This window comes from Myotis davidii, unplaced genomic scaffold (assembly GCF_000327345.1).
Source record: "Myotis davidii unplaced genomic scaffold, ASM32734v1 scaffold1012, whole genome shotgun sequence".
NCBI classification, from domain to species: domain Eukaryota; kingdom Metazoa; phylum Chordata; class Mammalia; order Chiroptera; family Vespertilionidae; genus Myotis; species Myotis davidii.
In genome coordinates this window covers 1,758,589-1,784,894 of record NW_006283769.1, presented here as the reverse complement: position 1 = coordinate 1,784,894, position 26,306 = coordinate 1,758,589, and the positions used below count along the sequence as shown (strand labels likewise).

Below are 26,306 nucleotides of genomic sequence, written 5' to 3'. Positions count from 1 at the left end.
TTCCCTACTTATTTAACCATAGATTTCACTTACCTATTATTTTCTGTCCTATACATGGTAAGATATACAGTGTCTAACTTTTAGTCTTTAAAGGCATATAGGACTCTTTGCCCTGCATGTACCTGTGTAGAAAAAATAAGAGTTTTTAATTCATGAAATGAAATGGAAAGTTTATTCTTAAATATGCATGCAATAAATTTGTGAATGTAGATGAAGGTTTAGAGCAAAACCAGTAATTGATATTTTAGAATAGATTCTATTATGTATAACTCAGAGTTATAGTTTTGACTGTTCAGTATGAAGCTTACAAGTAGAAACCACTTTAATAGAGTAACAGTATAAGTAAAGTTATGGACTCAACTAAAATGTTTGGGTTCTTTTAAAAGCAAAAATAATGTATTTTCATAGGAGAATAAAATTAGTTAATTTACCAGACACTTTAGAATACAGTTATTTATATCTTAAAAATCCTAAGTACAATTTTTTATGTTTGATTATTATAGGCATATAAATATATATACCTGGGTGTACATAAAAATCATTTCTACCTTAACATATTTTACTTTAATAAAACCCCTTATCAGTAGGTAGATAATTCACCTACTAGTAGGTAGGAAATAGTCCACAAGACACTTTTTCCCTTATCCTCAACTTGTGGCTCTTTTCAGAAGATGCCTATCGTACACTTGCTAGGAAAGTAGACAGGCTGTAGTCAAGGAAAAGGTGGATCCTTCAGAGGATTTTTAGATAATAAAAATTTTGGGTATTTTGGGTAAGTCAGTCACTTTCATGATCTGGAGCACGGCTGTCCTATAGAAATTTCTGCAAGAAGGACATGTTTATACATGTGCCATTCAGTGTGATAGCGGCTAGCCTGTGTGGCGGTTGAGCACTTGAAATGAGGCTAGTATGATTAAAGAAATGAATTTCCCATTTTACTTAATTTTAATTAAATGGCCACTTGTGATCAGAAGCTACCACATTGGATAGCACAATCTAGAACAATTTTTATTAAATCCAATATATTAAATTTGGGATTTATTTACAGAATATTAGGTAGTCAATATTTTTTATCCTTTTCATCTATAAAGACATCAAATAGAATGCCTTTTAATAATACATTTAAAATACTTAGTTTGAATTGAAATTAACATATACGTATTTTCAAAATATTTTTATAATAGTTTTTTATTTGTAATTTTTGTTCAGAAAATACATAATATTCTTTCAGATAATAAAAAATATGAAATTATTAAGCGTGATATTCTCCGTGGAAAGTCAGTGCCCCATTATGCTGCGATTGAGCCTGATGGGAATGGTCTAATGATCGTCTCCTACAAGTCCTTCACATTCGTTCCAGTTGGTCAAGATGTTGAAGAAGAAAAGGATGAAGACATGTCAGATAAAATCAAAGGTAATTTTACTTTTCATCTTCATACAGTTCATGTGTATTTATATGTATATATATATGTTTGTCTAGTTTATCTGCCCTTATAGGTTATAGGTTTTACCAGGTCAAGATAGTGCTTAATTATTTCTTTTTTATTTTCTTTTATATTTCCCAGAATCTTTGTAAAATATACCACCTAAATAGTGGAAACTAGTTTAATTTAATAATTTTATAATTACCAAAAATGTTTATATATATATTAGCTTATGTGATTAGATGTTTAATAAAAACTTGGCAAAAGAATAATGCCTATTTCTTGGCATTTGAGAAACTGGCATATTAGCATTAAGGATATTAATTTTTTATAGTAAGCTCAACTCTGTTTATCTTAAGTGCATACCTTTTCTACTAAACTGAAAGGAAGTTCCTTGAAGGTATAATCACTGTTTTCTGTGGAGACTGAGACTGTATTCAAAAGATATATAAATACATCAAAAGATCAATATAAAAAATCCCCTCTATAAACATTACTGTTCATATTTCTGATGTTTATAGCCAGAGAATATCCTGGTTTTTAATAGAGATTTTCACAGTATTTAAGAGAAGGACTGGGAGGCAAGGAGAGAGGAATGGGCTGTCAGTATTTTATGAATACTTAGGTAAACCTGGAAGAGGAAAATGACAAGTGCAATTGCTATAACTGAAAATTCCTCAGAGATGTCTGTATGTTTGGTTATAATTACTTTTTTTGTGAGATCACTAGAAAATATGCTGTTTCTTTTAGATAGGTGTTCTTTTGTATCTCTTAATCTCTAATTTTATATGTTCTGTTATCTAACTTTCTAGTTACATAACTAGAGGCCCCGTGCACGAAATTTGTGCAAGGGCCTTGGCCCCGGCCCCCACCCACCACTGCCGCCTCTGTCTCGCCTCCCGCCCGCTGTGGCTTTGTCCGGAAGGAAGGACGTCCAGTCTGATTAGCATATTACACTTGTATTATTATAGATGCATTTTTTCCCCCAATAGAGCCTCTGTATTACTGGCAACAGACTGAAGAGGATCTGACTGTCACAATACGGCTCCCAGAAGAGACGACTAAGGAGGACATTCAAGTACAGTTTTTGCCTGATCATATTAACGTTGTGCTGAAGGGTCAGAGGGTTTTGGAAGGAAAGCTCTATTCACCTGTTGATCATGAAAGCAGTACATGGATAATTAAAGAAAATAATAGGTATTTTTATATATTTTATTTTTGTATTTTTTAATGTTTTCTTTTTTTATTAAATTTATTGGGGTCAACATGAACATATAGGTTTCAGGTGTAGATTTCTATGTTACAAGATCTGTTTACCCACTGTGTGCCCACTATCCAAAGTCAAATGTTCTCCCATCACCATATATTAGGGCCCCCTTAATTTTATTTATATTTAAATTTTTATTTTTTATTGTACATTTTATTCTTTCCACAGTAGTTAGCTTAGAAGGGAATACTATAATTGGTCTGTCTCTATTGCTGATTATTTTTAAGGCAGATTAAAATTGGAATTACTATGTCAACATAATTGTAGTTAAGATTAAAGATACTAGTTATAGTTATTGCTTACATTACACAGTAGTGCTTTTCATTACCAGCTTTGGATACAATAATAATAATAGTAACAACAATAATAATAGGTAAAAATAGTTATTTTAATTTGTACTTTTTAATGGAAATACTTTTTCTACCACCTTAGCTTTGTTGACTAGATAATACATTCCCATTCTTTAAAATTTAAGATCTACAAAAGGATATAGAGTAATAAGTCTCCCTCCAATCCGGGCCCTCCAGTCATCCATCTCTAACTCCTCATAACACAATATTAGTTTACTGTTATACATATTTAAGCAGCATATATACTATTTTCTTTTTTTAACAAAGTTTTCAACACATACTATAAACAGTTATATAGCTTGTTTTTGTTAACTTTAATGATAAATCTTGGAGAGCTTTTCATAAAGAATGCATAATTTTTTTATTCTATTTTATGGCTTCATATGCTACTCTGTGCATAATCGTTTAGGTGACAGCTGTGTGTGCACAGGGTACAGGGAACTTTCTGGAAGGTTCACTATCTTCCTTGGGTTATACAGGTGTATGCATTTTTCAAACTCATTGAATTCTACACTTGAAACCTGGGAATTTAGTCTATAAATTATACCTCCATAAAAGTAGTATTAAGGGGTAAATAAACATTAAGGATCTTATAAAACTACTAGAGGCCCGATGCACGAAATTCATGTAAGAGTAGGCCTTCCTTCCCCCGGCCGCCGGCAGGCATCCGGGACCCGGGCTTCCTTTGCAGCCCCAGCTTTATCCAGAAGGTTGTCTGGAAGGACATCTGGTCTAATTAGCATATTATGCTTTTATTATAATCTTCTACCCTCACTACTATGCCTCTTTACAAATCTGTTGTCCCAGGTACTTCATGCCCCAGTCATTTGGATTAATAAAATTACTCTTTTTATATATCAGTTCCTAGTAATTCTTGAATTCAGTGATGGATTAATAAGTAGTATTAGGAACTTAATTTTTTAAATGGTCAAATTTGATCTGAAGTGGGTGTCAGATATTTTACCCTAATATATCATTCTTGATTAGTACTATATGACCTAAGTGAATCTTTGCTGTGAGTCTAAATCCTGGGAGTGTAAAAAAATAGATAATATTTAGTTTAATTTTTTTTTAACCTTTAAAGCAGATATCCTGAATTCATTTTATTTTTGGAAAAATTTGAAGACTTGGTTACACTTTTTAATATATTTTCAAAATCTCAAGTTATCTGAAAGATTCTTGTAAAAAATGTTTTATACTTCCACATATTCTGTTTAAACGTGCTTTATGTATGTGGGTGAGGTATTTGAGGGTAGCATCGGAACATGGCAAACCAAGTAGAACATATTGTTAAACATGTCATTAAACAGTCACCCACCAAAGGTCTATGAGAATAGCTGGACCTTGTGCAGCCCATGCAGATTGTTTCAAGCATTTAATACGTGACCATAGTCCAGTATTGTTTCCCATGGAGTCTGACTCGCTAGGTTACTATTTTATGTTAGAAAAGGTAATTACAATGATGTGAAGGTGGGATCGGTTTAAAAGCACACTATTTTCTGTAGTTGATTAAATTATCTGTATCTCATTTTCAAATAATGCTCCTTCTCACGTTGTAAGAATAACTAGTCTACAGTTTATTATGCATGGGGTTTTATGTTCCCTTTGGCTTGAATGGCAGGATTTGATACTAGTATTAAAATGTAGACGTGCAGTTGTGCCAATTTCGTGATAGATCAGAATTTTTTTACAACTGAGATTATATGAACTCCAACTTCTTTAGGCAGCAACTGACTAAGAACAGCATTTATACATTCTGGCCACTGGGTAAAGTTCTTCAGTAGTTGTTTACATATATTTTTGCAGAGAAGCAGAATAGTGCAGTCATGAAGAACATGGACTTAGAGCCAGACTGCTTTACTAGCCTGTGACCTTGGCAAGTTTCTAACCTCAGTGCTTTTCTTCTTACTTGTATAATAGTATGTACTTTATTTGGTTGTGGTAAGCATTAAATGAATCAAAACATGTAAAGTGCTTAAGATAGCACATGGAATATGGTAAACACCTGGTCAGTATAAGCTATTGTCATTTTTATTATATTATCTTTATCATCATCATCAAGATTAGCTTTCTCTTTAGAAAATATAACTAAACCTGGGCATTATTGTTTGTGGTGGTAATTTTAATGCTAATGACAGGAATTCATATTACATAAGATATTTTGTATAATCTCTTTAAGTAGTTTCAGAAAATTTGAAAGTGCTGTAGTTAATTCATGAGGGAGTGATAACAGCCTTGAAAAAGAATAGTTGACAAGTTGCATGTTCTATTTGATAATTATGATAATAGTTATTATGTTCTTGCAATTGTTTGCTTGCAGTTGTGTTCCAGGGCGTGGGTTAATGTGGCACACGTGTACGAAAGGTGGCACATGGAAAGGCTGCTCCCGCCCTACTTTCCTCTGTATCACAGCACCAGCAGCTCCCAGAGCAGCTCACTTGGATTGCCCTTCCTATTCAAGGGGCACATGGCAACTCCCAGCTCTCTCTCCCTTTACTGCTGCATCAGACCTTAATCTCAGGATTCCTCGATAGGCCCTTTTTAGTACATTTGGAATTTTTGTTTAATGCCTTAAATGTACAGAATTAGACTTTTAGTTGATAGAGACCATATTAACTTTGTTCCTGTTTTACCAAAGTTGTTATTTTTCTAAATCCTACATTTCTTTTTAATTCTTTAAAATCTGAATCTTGAGAAGTAACTTTTGTATTAATTTAACTTGCCTGATCTTTAGGTGAATAATTATATATGATGGCTACTAGTTTGTGAAATAAAGTTAATTGGTTCCACACACACAGAGGTACCTTTAGTTATAGGCCCTTTCCAGTTAACTATGTACCCCACCCCCCCACCATTGCCCAATGAAATATCTCAAATGTGTGCTACTTGCATTTCTGTTACTTAAGTTTAGTAACATACCACACAGCTGGACTACAATACTTTCTGGATTGCCTTACTCTTTCCAACTACTCCTCTCATCAAGCCATTTGATATACCATTTCCAATGGTACTTTCTTATTTGTTTATTACATCTAAATTACCTATCCTTAAATTACAGATTTTTCATACGCAGAACTAAAATGAACACAGTATTTGGTAAAACATCTTCTGGACACTGGAGCGGTAATTTCTGTGGAAGATTCTTCTCTTGGTATTAGTTGTATAATTTGCATAGTTGCTTTTATATAATATTACTTTTCTCATTTAAACTTCTAGCTTGGAGATTTCCTTGATTAAGAAGAATGAAGGACTGACGTGGCCAGAGCTAGTAGTTGGTGATAAGCAAGGGGAATTTATAAGAGACTCAGCCCAATGTGCTGCAATAGCTGAACGTTTGATGCATTTGACCTCTGAACAACTGGTAAGCAATCACAATAGTATTTTCACTTTCTAAGGATCGGAGAGATGAGGATATGCTAGGTTTTCAAACATTATTTTGCTTTTCTAAGGTAAAGGATACAGATTAAATATTGCTGACTGGTGTTTGAATATGGCTTAAAATTCCAATTTCCATTCTTTGCACTATTTGAATACATATATATGGGGGGAGGGCATGCTGTGTAGGGTAGAGGAGCATGTATGTATATATCTCTCCACATGTACGCACACAAAAATGCACACACTTAATGACAGAAATACGTTCTGAGAAATGCCATGTTAAGCGATTTCATATTGTGTTTAATGGCTTAAATGTACAAACATCATAGAGTGCACTTACACAAACCTAGATGGCATAGCCTATTGCTCCTAGGCTACCAACCTCTACAACATGTCACTGTACAAATCAACACGAGATTAAATCAAGATAATGATGCAGTCGTGATGCAGTAAGCACCAGGTGTATGAAGCTGCTGCTGGTGTAACATGGCATGCTGTTTTATAGCAAACTTTTTATAAGTAGAAAGAGTACAGTTTAAAATAATTAAAAGTATAGTATAGTAAACTTGTAAATTAGTAACATAGTTTATTCCCGTTATCAAGTATTAAGTACTGTACATAACTGTATGTGCTATATACCATTTTGTTTATCTTAAATTTATCTTTATTGTTGAAAATGTTACAGATTCCACTCTTCTCCCCCCCCCTCCCATTGGCTCGCTCCACCCCAATCCCACCCCTTTTTTTCTGTAATCTTGTCCAGTTCAGTACTGGCTGCCTTGGCAGTCCTGACGTTTTCATTTTTCCTTCCTATCTCTAACATATGGGTAATTGAAAGGGGAAGAGAGGAAGGAGTGTGGGGGGTTCTTTCTTTATCCCACTGGACATGTGTATCTTCTTGAGTCAGGGTAATAGTGGCCCCAGCTAATTGCTTCTCAGCCAGCCACAACAACCAGAATTGTTTCCATCGATAGTTCCGCTGGAACAGACAACCACACTAGGTGGCTCCACATCCCAGCTTTGACCTTGAATCTATAGGAGTAATCTTCATCAAACTAAAAAATAATTGGGCCATTATTTAAAATTTTTTCCCATTCTTCCCCTTTTCAATTACTCATATATTAATTAGACCACTTGATACTGTTCCACAGGTCAACGGGATTCTGTGTTTTTATTTTTTCTTCTCTGTTTCAATTTAGATAGACTCAATTATTATGTTTCAAGCTCAATGGTCTTCATGTCTAATCAGCTGTCAATTCTATCTTAAATAAATTTAGCTCCATTTTATATTTTCCATAACTCTCTGGACATATTTACTTTACATCTTTGAATATATAGGCTTTGTTTATAATAGCTGTTTCAATATACCTGTTGCTGATTCCATAATTTCTGTCTGTTGATTAAGTTTTCATTAGTCATGGGTCTGAAATGTAGTTTTTAATTTTTATTGTAATATTAACACTTTCAAGTATGAAGAAATCATTCTCCTGTTGTTTCTATACTTATTTTATTTTCTGGTTTAAGAATCCAGATCCCGATAAAGGAAAACCTCCTTGTAATGCTCAAGAGTTAGAAGAATGTGATATTTTCTTTGAAGAGAGTTCCAGTTTATGCAGATTTGATGGCAATACATTAAAAACTACTCATGTGGTAAGTTCTTGATAATGATTTTTTAAAAAATTTGTGAAGAAATAGAAGTTACTCAGATGAAATAATAATTGATTGAACAAATATAAGATGACTTGATTAGCAATTACTGGCTGTTATAAATAGCATCTCTCCATAAAGTGGCAACTTTTTATCATATCACCCCCAATTTAAAAATGTATTGTTTTGGTACTATTGCATATTTAATATCTTTCAATTGGTTTTGTGTGTGCAGATTTTTACATAGAGTTATCCCTAAAGTGTATAATAATTTCATGACTTTTTTTCAGTCAGCATTAGGACATAGCATTTCTTTTTGTGCTCATGTTATTGCAATCTCAGTAGAAAAGAGAACAGTTTGGTCTTTTGTTCTTAGACCTCTCAGTCTTTGATGTAGGTCAAGAAAAGTCTTAAAAGTTTCTGCCAACTTTGGCCTAGTGTGTTTCTTTGTCTTGTAGAGGTTGAGGGGAAAGTGAATTTTAGCAAAAATTTAGGGAAGCAAGGTCAATAGTGTCATGGGAACTTGATTCACTCACTAACCTTTCCTAGTCTGTTTTGGATACTTAACTTTATACTTAACTTTCTTTAACTAATGGCTGGTCTTTACTCAAAGGACTTATAAAAATGAGTACTTTTTGATTATACACCTACTTAGACATATGAGATGGAATGGCAGAAGACCAGTGACTAGTCAGAAGTGCAATTGAAGCTGTACCAAAATTAAATAATTACTTACAACTTCTATATCTGTACTCCTATTTCCCACCACTCACGTTTTGTTTATTTACATCTTTTGTGGTTATGGTTATTTTTACTACTTTTATTGTTTTAACTTTTATACTAGTTTTATAAGTGTTTAACCCACCACCTTTACAATGTTAGATATGTATTAAATTATATGCTTGCATCTCATGTCAGTGTTTTAAGATGAGCAAATAAGCCTTTCACAGAAAATCTGGGCACTCTGCAGTCTGCATGGGGCTTTGGGGTGAGAGCACTTTAAGAACCATTTCTCAGTTCATTATAGCTTTGTGGGTCTTGTGGATGCAGGCCCCATTAGCTTTCAAAGGTAGATGTTTAGGGCCTTGTCTCTCAGATACAGGTTTTAAAAGTTGTCAAGAGATATGAAAAAATGCTCCATGTTACTAATCATCAGAGAGATGCAAATTAAGATGACAATTGAGGTATCACCTCACACCTGCCAGAATGGCTACCTTCAATAAATCAAACAACAAGTGCTGTCCAGGATGTGGAGAAAAAGGAACCCCAGTACACTGCTGGTGGGAATGTAGACTGGTGCAACCACTATGGAAAACAGTGTGGAGTTTCTTCAAAAAGTTAAAACTGCTGTTTGACCCAGTGATCCCCCTTTTAGGAATATATCATAAGAATCCCTAAACCAATCAGAAAGTATGTATGTTCATAGCATTATTTACAATAGCTAAAATCTGGAAACAGGCTGTCAGTGGATGAGTGGATAAAAAAGCTGTGGCACATTTACACCATGGAATACTATGCAGCAGTAAAAAGGAAGTACATAGAGGGACCTGGAGATTATTATGCTAAATGAAATAAGCCAGTCAAAATATCACATGATCTCACTATATGTGGAATCTAATGAACAAAATACACTGGTGAACTAAATAGACCCAGAAGCATGGAACAGACTAATTTAAAAAATTATTAAAAAAAGAAAAAGAGGTTACAAGTTGGCTTGTCATGGAGGAAGGAGGCTGTGATATGTTGCAGGTTCAGTACCACATCCACTTCAGGACTCCTGTAGTACTTTATTGACAGTTGCACTTCTTTCTGCAATGTTTGCTTCAAGTTCTGTTTTCTTGATTTCATTTGTCTTGACTATGGATAATTCAAAATGATCTGTATGTGGAAAGGTCAATATATGTCCTTATAGTTTTAGGAAATAATACTGTAACAAAAGGTCAAAACTCTATATTGTAAATGACAGATTTCTCAAAATATAAAATTTCCTGAAAAGAAATGGAAATCAGGGTTAGCATTTGGAAAGTAAAGTGTTCCATAAATATATGCAGCAGCATAATAAAATAGAAATATTAAATATCAGAACTGAAGAAGAAAAGTAATAAGATGTGGTCACTGGGGTGTAAAATTCGAATCAGAATTCAAGTGCATTTGAAGATGAAGTATTTTTGCCTCTGTCTATAGCAGAGCTGTGTTAGATATGTTTTGTAGAGTATTAGCCACTGACAACATAGTAGCTGTTGAGCACTTGAAATGTGGCTTTTCTGACTTGAGATGTCTTGTAAATATAAAATACACAACCAGATTTTGAAGTAGCATGAAAAAAGAATAACATATTAATAATTTTATTTAAGTTATTGTTTCTTTTTACTTTTTAATGTGGCCACTAGAAAACTTAAAATTTATGTATGTGGCTTGCATTTTATTTCTGTTGGACAACACTGGTCTATAAGTGATCAGATTGTAGACTTGAGCAGTCAAAATGTGATAGGATATTTTAAAAATTTAAATTACAGTGAGTTATACAGGAAGCATAGGTGTTACAAACAGGAAATAATTCTTTTAGGTTAATGTCATTTTGAAAGCTAGTAGAAAAGACTATACTAATTAGTACATAATTGATACACTAACTTTTTCAAAAAGATTAAAGATAGGATCAAAAGTTATAAAGGAAGAAAATACTTTTAGAAAGTATCTAAACCGGTGGTTTTCAAGCTTTTTGGTCTCAGGACCTGTTTACATTCTTAAGTTCCTTTGGGTACTTAATCTGTTTATTTGGATTATCTATCAAATTTGACCATATTAGAAATTAAGCTATATAATAACTCCCCTGCTAGGGCTGCCTTAATAGAAATTTGTTTCTCCGAAGTCTGAGGTCGGTGTTAGTTTCTTCTGAAGCCACTCTCTCTGACTATAGGTGGCTGTTTTCTCCTTTGTTTTTATGTGGTCTTCCCTCTGCATGTGTTTGTGTCCTAATCCTAATCTCCTTTAGGAGGACATCAGCAATACTAGATTTGGACCCACCCTTTTGACCTCCTGTTAACTTCTATCTTCTAATACTGTCGCATTCTGTGTACTGGGGTTAGGACTTCAGTATGTGAATTGTGAGGGGATACAGCTCAGCCTATAACAATATCCTTCATTTAGATTTTAGCAAATGTTAACATTTTGCCACATTTATTTTTTTCTCTGCTTTCCCACCTCTTCTTTTTGCTGAAACATTTTAGGAATGAGTTGCACATGCCATGTCCCTTTACTCCCATTTTTAAATATTAAGTCAGGAAATTTAACTTTGACACAATACATTAATGTCATATGGAGTCCATTTTCAAATTTTACCAATTGATCAAATAATGTACTTTTAACAATTTTTTCCCTGATTTGGGATTCATTCCCATGTCACATATTACATTTAGTTGTGATATTTCTTTACTCTCCTTTAATTTGGAACATCCAGTCACCCAGTATTTATCTTCTCCTTTGAATGAATAAATAGTTTGTATGAAGTTAAAGTAATTCTTTTAAAGCAGGGGAGGGGAACCTTTTTTTCTGCTAAGGGCCATTGGATATTTATAACATCATTCACGGGCCATACAGAATTATCAACTTAAAAATTAGCCTACTGTATTTCATTTAATTACCTCATCCCTAATGCTTTGGCAGGGCCAAACCAAATGATTTCTCGGGCCTTATTATATGGCCCATGGGCTGGATGTTCCCCACACCTGTTTTAAGGGTTTTAGTAGATTTTGTCATTTCTCTGTTCCTTTGCTTTCTCTAGTGGCTTTCTGTCATATTTAGAATAATGTCTAGGATCTTAACCATCGCCTTCACGCTCCTTTCAAATGTTCTGTGGCTCACTGTATACATTTTACACTGAAACACAATAAACACACACAAATTTGAAACAAAAATTTCACAAAACAGTACTATCCTTATTGTATAGGACAGGCTCTAATACTCCATTCCATACTATTTTTCTTTTAATCCTCGCCCAAGGATATGTTTTCATTAATTTTAGAGAGAGACATCAATGTGAGAAAGAAACATCAATCAGTTGCCTCCCGTACATGCACAACCGGGAATAGAACCCGTAACCTTTTGGTGTACAGGATGAAGCTTTAACCAACCGAACCACCTGGCCAGGGCCATACTATTTCTAATGAAATAGAAAAATTTCTTCTGATCTAAGTTGATTGTACTACCAATGCTGAGATCCAGCTAGATTCTTTCAGAACTGAATTGTAGGACATCCAGCTGGTGACAAAGAATAGCTTGATTTGTGGAAAACCCACACATCCGATGTCAGAAGTGTTTTGAGTGTGGTAATATCGTGATAATATTGTGAAAGTAAAGGAGAAAAACGGAGTGTTTTTACTTAGAGTAGTAGGTACAGATCAACTCAATATTTCATGCACAATAAGAAGAGTAAATTTTAGCAATTCATTTTCTGTTCAGAATAGGAATTTGGAATTAAATATATTTCATGTCATTTATTTCTCAATCTGGCCTAACAAATACTTTGTTTCTGAATAGATAAAACCTTTCTCTTAATACTACCTTTTAATTTAATTTGTTAATAGCAGTGATTAAGGGTTGTTCAGATGTCTTCACTTTGATATTTAATCTTTAGAAGTCTTATTAAATTGCTAAGTGTTCTACAAAGAAAAGAAAAAGATAATCAATTTACTATTTGAAATTCATGTTTCCGGTTTTTCTCTAGAGAATGTTTTATTCTATTGTAGTCTTCATTGGTACTTCAAAAGTAAATATAACCTTTTCTGTGATAACCATGAGAACAGAAGAAATGTGGAGTTATATTTTATTAGCTAATGGGTTATGGATTGAAGAGGTTTTTTCCTAAGGCAGTAAGACATTTACATTTGGCATTAACAAAGAATAAGTTTTCTGAATAAGTAAATTGTCTAATGTAAATTAATTCTTTTAATTGCTAAAACTACATTTAAAGCCTTTTTATTCCATGGAATCTTACTAAAATGTATTATTTGCCTAACATGTAGAGCATGATGAAGAGAAAGTAATATCTCTTTGGTGGATGAATATCATCAGTGTGACATTCTGTCTAGGAGGCAGAAAGCTAGAAAGACATCACTTTCAGTGTAACAATAAAAGACTGGATAATCTGTAGAATCATTACTTTTTAAAAATTCATCTGAGAACTTGAAGTTACAGGTCAACAAAGTAGCTTGAAATCTAAGGAAAAACAGGTGCTACCAAGGAGATATGGGATAAGAGAACAGGCCCATTTGAGCATAGGAAGAAGAAAGAACTGCCATATAAGAAGTCAACTAACAAATTGCTAAAGGCCTACTGTGGGCTAGCAAGAAAGTATAGAACCTTTGGGATTCACATATCCTCTCCGTGGACCTTGACCAGGGCCTAACGGGAGAGCTTGCAAACAGGGGAGGAGGCAAGAGAAAAGCTGTTTTGGTGGTGTGGGGTAGGAGGAGGTAAGTTACTAATTCTATGGGGAAAGTGTGAGGTCCTGCCTGCACTATTTTCCTTAAGTAACAAAAACCTTATTCTGCTGAGTGAAGAACACTAAATTGTAGACCACCAGGGGCTCAAAAGAAGACCCAGTGCAGCTGGGGAAAGTAATTTTTAAAGTACCCCCTCTAGCCTGGGCCTGACAGCTCAGTTGGTTAGAGCGTCAACCCAATATACCAAGGTTGTGAGTTCAATTTCCAGTAAGGGCACATATAAGAATCATCCAAAGAATGTATAAGTAAGTGGAACAACAAAAAATTGATGTTTCTCTCTCCCTTCCTCTCTCTGTCTCAAATCAATAAATAGGAATTAAAACACATACACAAAATTAAAAACAAAAAACACCATCTCTATGGGGACCCATCGTAGAAACCCATCGTAGGCCCAGACTACTAGAAGTTTCCTGCCACTAGAGGAGGGTAACACTTCAAAGGCCCAAACCCTGATACCCAAGAACACAAGGTCCAAGACTGAGGCTGAGCCTAGATAGTAGAGAACCCTTTTCCTACACCCTCCACCCTCCACACTCAGAACGACCAGGTGGTGGGCAACAATAGTGTACTGCTGGGGAAGGAGCAGGAGCGCCGACTCCCTGAGCTACAGATGAGAGAGAAGGGCTAAAGCTGGGGGTAGAATAGTACAGGTGAGGAAAATCTTCCAGCAAGTCCTCACCAGAGCACAAGAGAACACTAGAGCAGCGGTTCTCAACCTGGGGGTCGCGACCCCTTTGGGGGTCGAATGGCCCTTTCACAGGGGTCGCCTAAGACTATCAAAAAACACATATAATTACATATTGTCTTTGTGATTAATCACTATGCTTTAATTATGTTCAATTTGTAACAATGAAATTGGGGGTCACCACAACATGAGGAGCCTGTATTAAAAGGTCGCGGCATTAGGAAGGTTGAGAACCACTGCTCTAGAGGGATTTCAAGCTAGTGATGCACTGAAGGTAACTATAGCAACAACAAATCTGAAGCTGTCAAGAAACAAGGTAAACAATGTAACCAGACTCAGATGACCCATATTTTGAAACTATCAGACAAAGAATTTAAAATAACTGGTTAATATGTTAATGGGAAACATGGATAATCTACATGAATAAATGCAGAATTTTAGCAGAGAAAACCTGTAAGAGTCTAATGAAAATGTTAGAATTATAAACAAAACACAGGAACAAAAGAAGAGAATGTTTTCAACAAAATCATTAGTATATTCAATACATCTGCAGAAAAGAAATTAGTTACCTTGAGGATAGGTTAGTAAAAATTAGCAGGACCAAAAGCAAAGTAGAGGGGGTGGAAATTAAGAACAAAAACAGTGAGAGCATCTAAAAGCTGTGAAGCAATGCCAAATAGTCTAACATACACCTAAGTGGATCCCAGAAGGGAGGTGGGACATTCACCAAATTAGAACATATTCTGGGCCATAAAGTAACCTCAACACATTTAAAAGAATAAAATAACAGAATGTTCTCTGAACATAACAATTAAATTAGAAATTCATAACAGAAAAACATAGAAAGTATTTGGAAATTAAACAGCACATTTCTGAATAATCCATGAGTCATAGAGGAACTAACAATGGAAGTTAGGAAGTATTTTGATTGAATGAAAATGAAACCTGGGGCATTGTGGGATGTAGCTACAGCAATGCTTGGAGGAAAACTTATAGCATGTGTTATATAGAAAAGAAAAACCTGTTTCAATTTAACAATTTAAGCTTCTACCTTGAACTGGGAAAAGAATAGCAAACCAAATATATAGCAAGCAGAGGAAAGAAACTGTAAAGAGCAGAAACCCATGAAATTGAAAACCAGAAATAAGAAAACCAATTAAACCAAAAGCTGGTCCTTCGAAAACATTAAGATTTATAAGTCTCTAGCCAGAATAATCAAGGAAAAAGAAGACACAAATTATCAGTATCAGGAATACAACCAGGCATATCAGTATGGGTCTAAAAGACGCTAATGCAATATTAAGAACAGCTATTTTTTATAGATTTGACAATTTAAGTGAAAACACAAATTCCTTGGAAGACAAGCATTACCATAGTTCGCTCAAGAAGAAATGGGTAACTTCAATAGTTCCATATTTGTTATGAGATTGAATTTATTGCTTACCTTCTGACAAAGAAGCCTCCAGACCTAGGTGGCTTCACTGGTACCTGCTACCAAATGAAGAAACAATCAATACCAATTCTATATGGACTGTTCCCGAACATAAAGAGAAAGGAACACCTCCCACTTATTTTATGAGGCCAGCATTACCATAGTGGCAAAGACATGACAAGAAAAGAAAATGGGGAAAAACAGAAAAGAAACCACTCTCCCTCATGGATATAGACACAGAAGTCCTCAGCAAAACATTTGTAAATCTAATGAAGTAAGTAAAAAGGATAATACATCATGACCAAGTAGAATTGATCCTAGGATTTAGGATTGGTTCAGTATTCCAACATTTACATGATACAGCATATCAAAAGACTAAAGAATGATATTGACCATCCTACTAGATAATTTGACAAAATTTAGCATTCATTTATGATTAAAGTGCTCAGCAAACCAGGAGTTGAAGGTTAACTGCCTCCTCAAGAAACCTAGAGTTATTAACTTCATGCTTCCTGGTAAAAGACCAAATGCTTCCCCTAAGATTTGTAATAGGCAAGGGTGTCTTCCTATTACCCCTCAGCATCATACTGAAAATCCTAGCTAGTTCAAGAAAAATAGTAAATAATTATCAAGAGACTCCATTGCTACCATGAGAAAAATGAAACCACTTTTTAGGTGTTATCTTAAAAGCAGTATTTACACACAATTCTTTTATCTGCTCTTAGCTTGCAACCTTTGAATGGAATTATGAGTTTATTTTTCTATTGTGGCTGCTGACCAATCTAAGCAGTAGCAAACATCTTGCAGTGGCATGGTGTTTTTAATTAGCTGTGGAATACTTGGTTTTAAAATGAAGAATAGGAAGGCTAGAACTTGGTAAAATACCACACAGTTTCTTACTACATAAAGAAAAAAGAATTGCAAATCATCTAGCTCATTTAAAGGGAATGTTTTGTCTCACAGTAATTTATTACCATCAAACTGGTTTATTATAATTCATTTTGTAAACTTCCAGAAACTTGTCTTTGAATATATTAAAAGCATCCAAATCTTGTTTGAAGAATAACTTGTTCACTTTTTGAGGGGCAGATCCACAAACTATTTACTGAAAGATAAGCATTATAGGAAAAGTATAAAATTGAAAGTGATGGGTATACAGTTGAAACTACTGAAAAAAAAAATAGAATTTGGCAATAAAATAACAAGCAAAATAATGAAATTCATATTTCTTGTTTTTGTTTTTAATTTTTATTGATTTTCAAGAGGAAGGGAGAGGGAGAGATCAAAACATCAATGATGAGAGAGAATAATTGATTGGCTGCCTCCTGCACACTCCCTACTGGGGATCGAGCCCACAACCCAGGCATGTGCCCCGACTGGAATTGAACCTGGGACCCTCCAGTCCACAGACGGACACTCTCTCCACTGAGCCAAACCAGCTAGGACTGTATTTCTTGTTTTTGAAGTAATGTAAGAGTTTAGAAAATTGTGTGTAAATTAAATATACTGGGATTAGGATAGAGTAAGGGTATGTTATTGTTTTTTATAGCTATTCTCACATTTTCTAAGTGCTGTATGAGCTACATGAAGATCACAACAAATTGGTATGTTTTTCCCACTAGTGCTCATCTTGTTTGTTTGATTTGGAATGCCAGTAATATTCAAGGCAGAATGGACAGAGGATGTCTAGAATGGTAATAATGAACATTTGCATTTATTAAGGTCTACCTAAGTGCTAGGCACTGTTCAAGTGCTTGAAATATATTGTTTACTCAGCAAAGTAACTGTGAAATAAGTACTATTATTACCACTGTATTTACCGGAGAATAAAATGAGGCTAAGCCAAGCATGTCAAACTGCCGCGAGTTTGACATGCTTAGGCTAAGTATTGTACCCAAGTCATGGTCCTCACTCTCAAAGGCCTGTAAGGGGAACGGGAGATAAATTCTATAAGAGAGGTATTAATGAACTATTAGGATACATTATTTCTTTTTATTAACATTGGAGAAAACTGCTTAGAGAAGAAAACGCCATTAGAGTATGGCATAAAGTATATAATGGGTGGAGGATGTGGAGCAAGCAGAAAAGGCACAGCAAGTAAAGGAGTGAGAAAGTTGGGGGTGCAGTTTTGAAGATTGTGATCCAGTTTTGCTAAGTGTTAAGTTTCGAGGAGTAATAGGAGCCAATATTGGAAAGGTAAGTTGTGGTCACTTTTGAGCTTTCAAAAATGCCATTTAAGTCAGTTTGGACATTTTTGTTTAAGCATTGGAAAACTTACTGAAAAAGTAAGATTTTCTGAGGCGAGAGCTAAAAGGCACAGAGAACTATGTACTTAGTTGAGTGTGGAAGCTACTGACCCTAATCACCTTCCAGTGTGTATTTCTCTAGTAACGTAAGATTTTTTGCTTTGCAAAATTCCTTAGCCAATTATTCTAACTGTAAGATAGAATAAAATATTCCTAACTCTAAGGTTAGATTGGCTTTGCTGGAAGTATTTTTAAATAACTTTCTCCATAAAATATTCAAAAAATATTTATGTAGAATATGGAGACAAGAAGACAAAATTCTGGTTCTTAAGATAGTGTTGTGAAATAGGTGGTGTATTTGTTTCTTATTGCTGCTGTAACAAGTTATGCTGTAACAAAAATGCCAATTTATTCTCTTAAATTCTGGGGGTCAGAAGTCCCTAAAATTGGTCTTTGGGGCTGCATTCCTTCTGGAGGCTCAAAGGGGAGAATCCATTTTCTTGCCCTTCCCAACTTCTAGAGGTTGCTTGCATCCCTTAGCTGGTGGCTTAAGCTTCCAGTTTCAAAGCCAGCAGTGTAGCATCTTCCAATCTGTCTGTTACTCTTCTGCTCTCATATCGCCTTCTGTGTCTGTGACTCCCCTCACCCGCCCCCCCCCACACCCACATTTCCCTCTCATAGGAATCCTTATTAGTACATTGGGTCCTCCCATATAATCCAAGATTATCTTTCCAGTTCAAAATCATTAACTTCATATCTACAAAGTCCCCTTTGCCATGTAAAGTAACATATTCACAGGTTCCTAGGGGATTAAAATGTGGGCGTGTTGGGGGGACATTATTTAGCCCTACCACAGGTGTTATGCATGTATATTAAGAGTCTAATATAGTATGATAAGTAATTTTTCAGGAATAATATCCATAATGTTGGGGGTTCTCAGGATTTAAGCAGCTCTTGGTTTCATAGTTGAACTGAATCTTAGAGAATAAGTAGGAATCCATCAGGGGATTGGGCTTAAACTGGCAGTCGGACATCCCTATCACAATCCGGGAACTCTGGCTCCTAACTGCTCGCCTGCCTGCCTGCCCACCCACCCCTAACTGCTCCCCCTGCCAGCCTGATCACCTCTAACCACCTCTGCCTGCCAGCCTGGTTGCCCCACACAGTCTGCTTGTTCAGTTGTTTGGTTGTCCCTCACTCACACCCCTGCCGGCCTTTTCACCCCACGCAGCCTGCTGTTTGGTCATCCGTCCAGTTGTTTCCGTCGTGATGGCCCCTGGCTTTTTATATATTAGGACAGTACACCAAAGTAAATAATTTGTGAACAGAAAGATCTGAATTTGAATCTCAGCATTATGATTATTCTATGTAGCCTAGAACAAGTTATTCAAGCTCTCCGAGTATGTTCTTTCGTCTATTAAATGAAGATAATAACAGCCTCGTGGATTCTTGAGATTAATATTTATAACATGTCTGATATATAGGATGTGCTCGTGAATCCTAGTAGATATCATTGTTCTTGGTAATGATTACAAGTTAGCATTTGTAAACTTTGTATTTGTATACTGTGGTTTAAGAAAGTATTCTGCTTATAAATTGGTATTTTATATCATGTTTTAAACTAGTTATTAAGAGTTAAGAGGTACTTTAGTGTAGTGGTTAAGACTCTGGCCTGGCTGGTATGGGTCAGTAGTTGATCGTCGACCCACGAACCAAGAGGTCACTGGTTCGATTCCTGGTCAGGGCACTTGCCCAGGTTGTGGGCTTGATCGTTAGTATGGGGCATCAATGTTTTTCTCTCATCAGTGTTTCTATCCCTTTTCCTTTCCCTCACTCCCTAAAATAAGTAAAAACATTAAAAAAAAAACAAAACAAAAAAACCCCATAGACGCTGGGTTCAAATCTCAGCTCCACGACTTATTACCAGGCTGTTCTTGGGGAAGTTACTTAAGTGCCCAGTTATAGCACTTTCCTCAGCTTTAAAATGTAGGTAGCAATACCACATTTCCCCCAGGGCATTTTGAAGAGTTTACCAGGTCAAGTATATCAAAAGTTTAGAATAGTTGCTGACATAAAGTGTTTTTGTCATCATTATTTTTAATAATTTGTTGAGTAAAATATTATTTTTGTCACTTTTTATTTTAGGTGAATCTTGGAAGCAACCAGTACCTCTTCTCTGTCATAGTGGATCCTAAGGAAATGCCCTGCTTCTGTTTGCGCCATGACGTGGATGCCCTGCTCTGGCAGCCACACTCCAGCAAACAAGACGATATGTGGGAGCACATCGCCACTTTCAATGCTTTAGGTACACAGCAAGCTCTTTTTCTTTTAAAAAACTTGAGCTGTCCTAATTACATTGGGATTGATTTCTGCTATAATTTGGTTGCTTGTACTCTAGTTGATGAATGTCAGTGCTTTTGGAACAGTAGGACTAAGCTGTTTTATGCTTGTACAGAAGATCAATGCAGAATAGAAATCAAAGTGGTTAACTAAACACTTGAAATATTGCAATCAATCATTTGTTTATTCCAATTAAGCTATACGGTATTAGAATATGAACAAGGAGTTTGACAATACCCTACTCAAGCATGTCAAACTCGTGGCTGGCTGGCTGCATGCCTCGTTTAAATAAACGAGGCTTATATGGATCTTGTATTCACGTTTCCTCAGAGTAATCTTCAAAAACATAGAATGCACATTAGGAGACATCTTTCATGGGACAAAGTGCAAAGAGAGCCATTCTAAATGAAAACATTTAGGGAAAATGGTGATAAACAGAAATAAAATATATTCTATAAGATAAAGGGGAAAATACCAGCTTTTTTAGAACTAGCGCTGGAAAAAATTTTAACTACTAGCACATAATTGTAGACTTATGCAAGAATTGATTTTATATCAAAATACATTAGTATTGTGTGGGAGACATTTTTTACATGAATTAACCACAATAACTGCTTTATTGAAAGGTTATTTTAAACTGGCAACAGGAAGTAAAATTATGCATTTTGATTGTTACATGTGCAAATCCCCTATTGGGGAGATTTGTTAGTTATCCTTCGAGGTAATAATATAGCTGTTAAACTGGTTAATTCAGACTTCAAATGGATTTTTATGACCTGAAATAAAGTTTAAGTAATTTAGCTGCGTATTTCTAGCCTTTCCACTATAATTCCTATTTTTTCATTTTCTGTCCTCTTTTTTAGTCAGAGGAAACGCTTACCATAATTTTCATAAGCTCAGATCCTCCATTTGTAATCCCCAGATTCCCTAGTATAGAAGAAATGTGTTGTGCTTGAGTTTAAGGTAAATCAACATTAGAGATATTATATACATTATTAATTTTGTCAGGGTTAGCCCCGAGAACTAATTCTAAGCTACTCAAATAGGAACCTACATCCTGTTTTTCCTTATCACAGGATGTAGATAATAAGAAAAAAACAGTGTTCATCTGCCTGTGCTCAGTGGTTCCTTTGCTCATTCATTGTTTGATGAACTTAATTCACTTTAGTGTTACATTTTTTATCTCATGTTACAGCTGAAAATCCTAATTTATATATAAGGTTTTTAAATCTGTAAAGTTAATTGTTATAAAGATTAATACTGTTGTTTTTTTTCAAAGTTTAATTAAGGGATGTCCTAATGAAGTTTTATAAATTAGATACTTGAATGTTCTTTCAAGTTTGAAGTGGTCTCAAGGTTCTACTTCTGGGAGCTGAATTACAACAAAATTCTGTTGTAGTGTTGGTATGTAAAAATACTAGCACAGAAATAGAGAGAACATATTGTGCATATTAGTACCTTCAGAAATGAGGCCTGTGTTATGAACACACCCCTGAAATACCTTTACAAAGGTAGCCTATTTATTTGTTGTTAAGAAAAAAGAAAAAGATTGTGTCATGACCCATTTGTGATTGATGAACTCAATTATCTAATTGGCATTTAAAGATATTTTGGTATGTTTTTAGCATTTAAAATTTTAGCTGTTTAGTGTTTTAATTATTCATGGAAGTCATATGGTGCTATGTAGTTCCTTTCTTGAAGAGTTGAAACCCTGTCTATTTTGTCCCTTAGGTATTAAAGCTGTGTTTTTGCACCAGGTGGGAGAGATTGATGGTGGCTAAACATTAATAGTTCATTGTTGAGTATTTATGGTATATCTTTAATTTAGGCATTTTAATTAATAATGAATCACAGCTTTTCTCCTTCTGTTTAATATATAGTTTTTCTTTTGTTTATCTCATTTGTTGGCAGGCTATGTCCAAGCATCAAAGAGAGACAAAAAATTTTTTGCCTGTGCTCCAAATTATTCCTATGCAGCCCTTTGTGAGTGCCTGCGTCGAGTGTTCATCTATCGTCAGCCCACTCCCATGTCCACTGTACTTTACAACAGAAAGGAAGGCAGGCAAGTAGGGCAGGTTGCTAAGCAGCAAGTAGCAAGCCTGGAAACCAATGATCCTATAGTAGGCTTTCAAGCAACAAATGAGAGATTATTTGTTCTGACTACCAGAAACCTCTTTTTAATAAAGGTGAAAACAGAGAACTAGTTACTCCAACATGTTGGCTCCTCTGTGCTGGGGAGTAGGTGTCAGTGGTAGCTGGAAGTCTGGGCAGTCATGCTGTAACCTGTTAAGTTTTCACGTGTTAAAGAAAATGATCTTATATGAATTTTTATTTTTTAAAGGATATTGGAAATATATTCAAGAGATTATGATTCTATAAAAGCTGAAAATTTAGAGAAAATTGGCTTCTGTAAAAAAAGTAGATACCATTAGCAGTGTAATTATTTTTTAAAAGCAGAGGCTAGAATCTTTTATATGAAAAAATGTACAGTTCATTGTTTAAAAATAAAAATATTTATCATGTACTCTTTGTTCATTGACATCATTTCTACATTCTCTACCTATAGAATGTACAGGATAATAGTTAAAATGTTGATGCTTGTAAATAATTAAATGAACTGAATAGCTGAGGTAGAAGGGGAAATATAACAGACATCTAAGCAGATCTAATATTCTTAAAGTTTGCTGAGAGACCTTAAGTGTGTTTTAAGTCACTAAATTTGTGGTAATTTGTTAGAGCAACCATAGGAAACAAACAGTCTTATCCCCAAATTAACTCGAAATGGGTCATAGATTTAAATGTAAAGCCTGAAACTGTGAAACTTCTGAAAGATAACAAAAGCAAATCTTTGTAACCCTGGGCCAGACAAAGGTTTCCTGCATGAGACCAAAAGTGAGATCCATGAATGAGAAAATTGAAAAACTGAACTACATCATAAGTAAGAAATTATGTTCTTGGAAAGACAGTTTAGGAGAATGAAAGACAAGCCACAGACTGGAAGAAACTTGCAAGCGCATATCTGATAAGGGATTACTAACCACAATATATAAAGAATCCTCAAAACTTAGTAAGAAAATAATCAAATCAATACTTTTTTAATGGGCCAAATTATTAAAGAAACATCATCTCAGATAAGATAAGTTGCTCAACATCATTAGTCACTAGGAAGTTGCAAAATGAAAGCACAATGAGATCCTACCATATAGCTACTGAAATGCCTCAAGTTTAAGATGGTTCATGCCAGGTGTTGAGAAGGATATGGGGCATTGGAATGCTCACACATTGCTCATAGGAATGTAACATTGAACCACTTTGGAAAGCAGTTTGATAGTTTTCTGAAATGTTAAACAGACATCTACCATATGTGCTACCCATTCCTCTTATCTAGTCTCTTACCCAAGAGACCTGAAAGTAATGTTCATATATAGCAGCATTATTTGTAATAGCCTCGCCTGAGAGCAAGCATCAGCAGTTGGTGAACGGACAAATATATTGTGATATATCCATGCAATGGACTATTTCCTGACAGTAAAAAGTAATAAAGTATTGATACCACCAACATGGATGAATAACAAAATAATTATGCTGAGTGAAAGACCAAAGCACATATTGTATGATTCAATTCATATGAAATTCTAGAAAGTACCAACAACTTTATACTGATAGTAACATCAGTGGTTGCATGAAAGTGGGGGGGTCAAAGGAAGCATTTTGGGGTAAAGAATATGTTCATTATCTTAATTGTGGTGATAGTTTCAAGAGTGTAATCATAAGTCAAGCTTTATTAAATAGTACACTTTAAACATAGTTCATTTTATGTTAATGACTCCTTGATAATGATCTTAAAAATTTTTTTTGAATTTGATCCATTCTATTGGTGCAAACACATGTTTTTCTTGTTTTGAAATAGCATTTTAGGATACATTTTCTATATTTTGGAAATAAGCATCTATTCCTCTCTCTTTTTTTTAGCAGCTATACCATGATTTCTTTCAAGACCATATATTTGTATGTTGCTGGCTCCATCCTTGGCACTATCATGTCAAGTTAAGCCCATCATTACTTTGCATTTCCCTGGTTATGGAGACTGGTTCATAGATGGGCTCTTGACCCATTTAGAACCAGTGATTCACAATGAGCATTTGCTGTCATTTCTGAGACAAAGACTTACTGTAAGATGAGGACCTCTCAAAATATGGAACCAACAGGGATGGAGCTAAGAGGCTGTGAGAGAACATGACCTTGATTATATCATCTAGTCCTACCTGGAAGAGCTGTTCTTGACTCCTGGGTAAGAGTCATTAAGTTCTTTTTGCCTAAGCCAATGGGTCAAAAGAGGCCCGATTCCATGGTGAAAGTTACTTTGATGTGACACTAATCCCTTCACATTGAGACTTAACTTAGGGTTTTTATCATATGAGTTTAAGGATAAAGTTAATTAAATATGTTTTATCGATAGTTGCAGTAAATAGGGATTTAATAAATAAATTACAGATGCTTCTTAATGGGGGAAATTTTTATCCACTTCAAAATAGTTTTGCTCCTCTCAAAAATATATGTACATCTATGAAAATATAAGTATATTACCTTAAAATATGCCTATGAAAATAAATTGATAAAGTAACTTCTTTGGTGTCAGGGAGGGGGGATAAAATATTTATGGGATTTTTTTAAATCCTAAAACTATTTTCTGACTCTGACCTTTTTCATATGCCCACACTTCAGATCTTCTACTATAAACGATTATATTTTAAGCCATTTAAACTTATTCTTCTACTACAACTGAGTTTTTTAAAGCATTTTGAGATTCACCTCTAATGTTTGCCAAATATCCAACATGCATCTCTTACTCCTGGAATAATGGTACCAGTTGAATGTTGACAAAGATTGAGTGTATTAATATTAAAGCAAATACTGCCCCCTCATCTGCCATCTGATTTTTCCCAGGGAAAATGTAATTCAGCAGGCAACATGAATTCGGCCACTGAAATGATGAGAGGAAGGCCTTTGCAAAGAAAGTATATTCTCAGATTCTTTACTAAATAGCAAATATGTATTCAGTGTTTTTTCTGTCTGCAAATATACACATCACTAGAGGAAAAAAAGAGAAGGATGGGGATACCTTAGTGGAGGCACCAGATCATAAAAATATGAAGTGTATTCTTCTATAGTGCTGATATAATTGGTTCTGCTGGGAGGTTCATTACTGGTGCTTCAAGAACCCAACTGGAATCAGAGAAAAACAGCTGGAAAATCAAGAACTTCAAACAACATGGAAAATTTCTGTGGAAAACTGTGGCACTTCCTCAAACGGTGAACACTAGAGTTACGATATGATCTAGCAATCCCATGCCTTCACATATGCCTGAGGAATAAAAACTTGTACATTAAGTTCATAGTAACATTTTTCATAAAAGCCAAAAGTATAAACAACCCACATGGATAAATGGGTAAATAATGTGGTAGATCCATACAATGGAATATTACTCAGTAATAAAAAGGAAAAAGGTACTGACCCTGGCTGGGTGGCTTAGTTGATTAGAGCATTGTCCTATGCACCAAAAGTTTGCAGGTTCGATTCCTAGTCAGGGCACATACCTAGGTTGTGGGTTCAATCCTCTGGTCAGGGGGTGTACAGGAGGCAATTGATCAATATTTCTCCAATTGATATTTCTCTCTCCCACTCTCTAAAAATCAATGAAAACATATCTTCAGGTGAGGATTAAAAAAAAAAAAAAAGGAATGAAGTACCGAAACTTGCTACAATGTGTATATACCTTGAAAACATTATGCTAAGTAGAAAAAAAGCCTAAAAGTAGGCTATGTGTTGTATGATTTCATTTATGTGAAAAGGTAGATCAGTAGAGAAGGAAAGCAAATTGTTTGCCAAGGGCTGGGGGAAATATGGTGACTGCTAATGGGTATACAGTATTGGGATGAGTGATGATAAAAATGTTCTAAAATTGATTTTGGTGATGGCTGCACAATTCTGATTACACTAAAAATCATTGACTTATATACTTTAAGTAAGAGGAT

The 26,306-nt window shown here is 35.0% G+C and overlaps 1 protein-coding gene across 2 annotated transcripts in view; it reads left to right on the top strand.

The window, feature by feature from the left end:
• Positions 1-22,794, top strand: part of NUDCD1 (NudC domain containing 1) — a 52,529-nt gene extending 29,735 nt beyond the window's left edge. Inside the window, exons 5-10 of one of the 2 annotated variants that reach the window (XM_006753908.1) lie at positions 1,232-1,414; positions 2,417-2,621; positions 6,258-6,402; positions 7,944-8,069; positions 20,076-20,235; positions 22,182-22,794. In XM_006753908.1, coding sequence (XP_006753971.1) covers positions 1,232-1,414; positions 2,417-2,621; positions 6,258-6,402; positions 7,944-8,069; positions 20,076-20,235; positions 22,182-22,474 — 1,112 coding nt within the window. In that variant the 3' untranslated portion in view covers positions 22,475-22,794. Of the gene's footprint in view, positions 1-1,231; positions 1,415-2,416; positions 2,622-6,254; positions 6,403-7,943; positions 8,070-20,075; positions 20,236-22,181 lie in introns of both variants that reach the window. The other variant, XM_015566216.1, reaches the window with a different exon arrangement.
• The last annotated feature ends 3,512 nt before the right edge of the window (positions 22,795-26,306 follow it).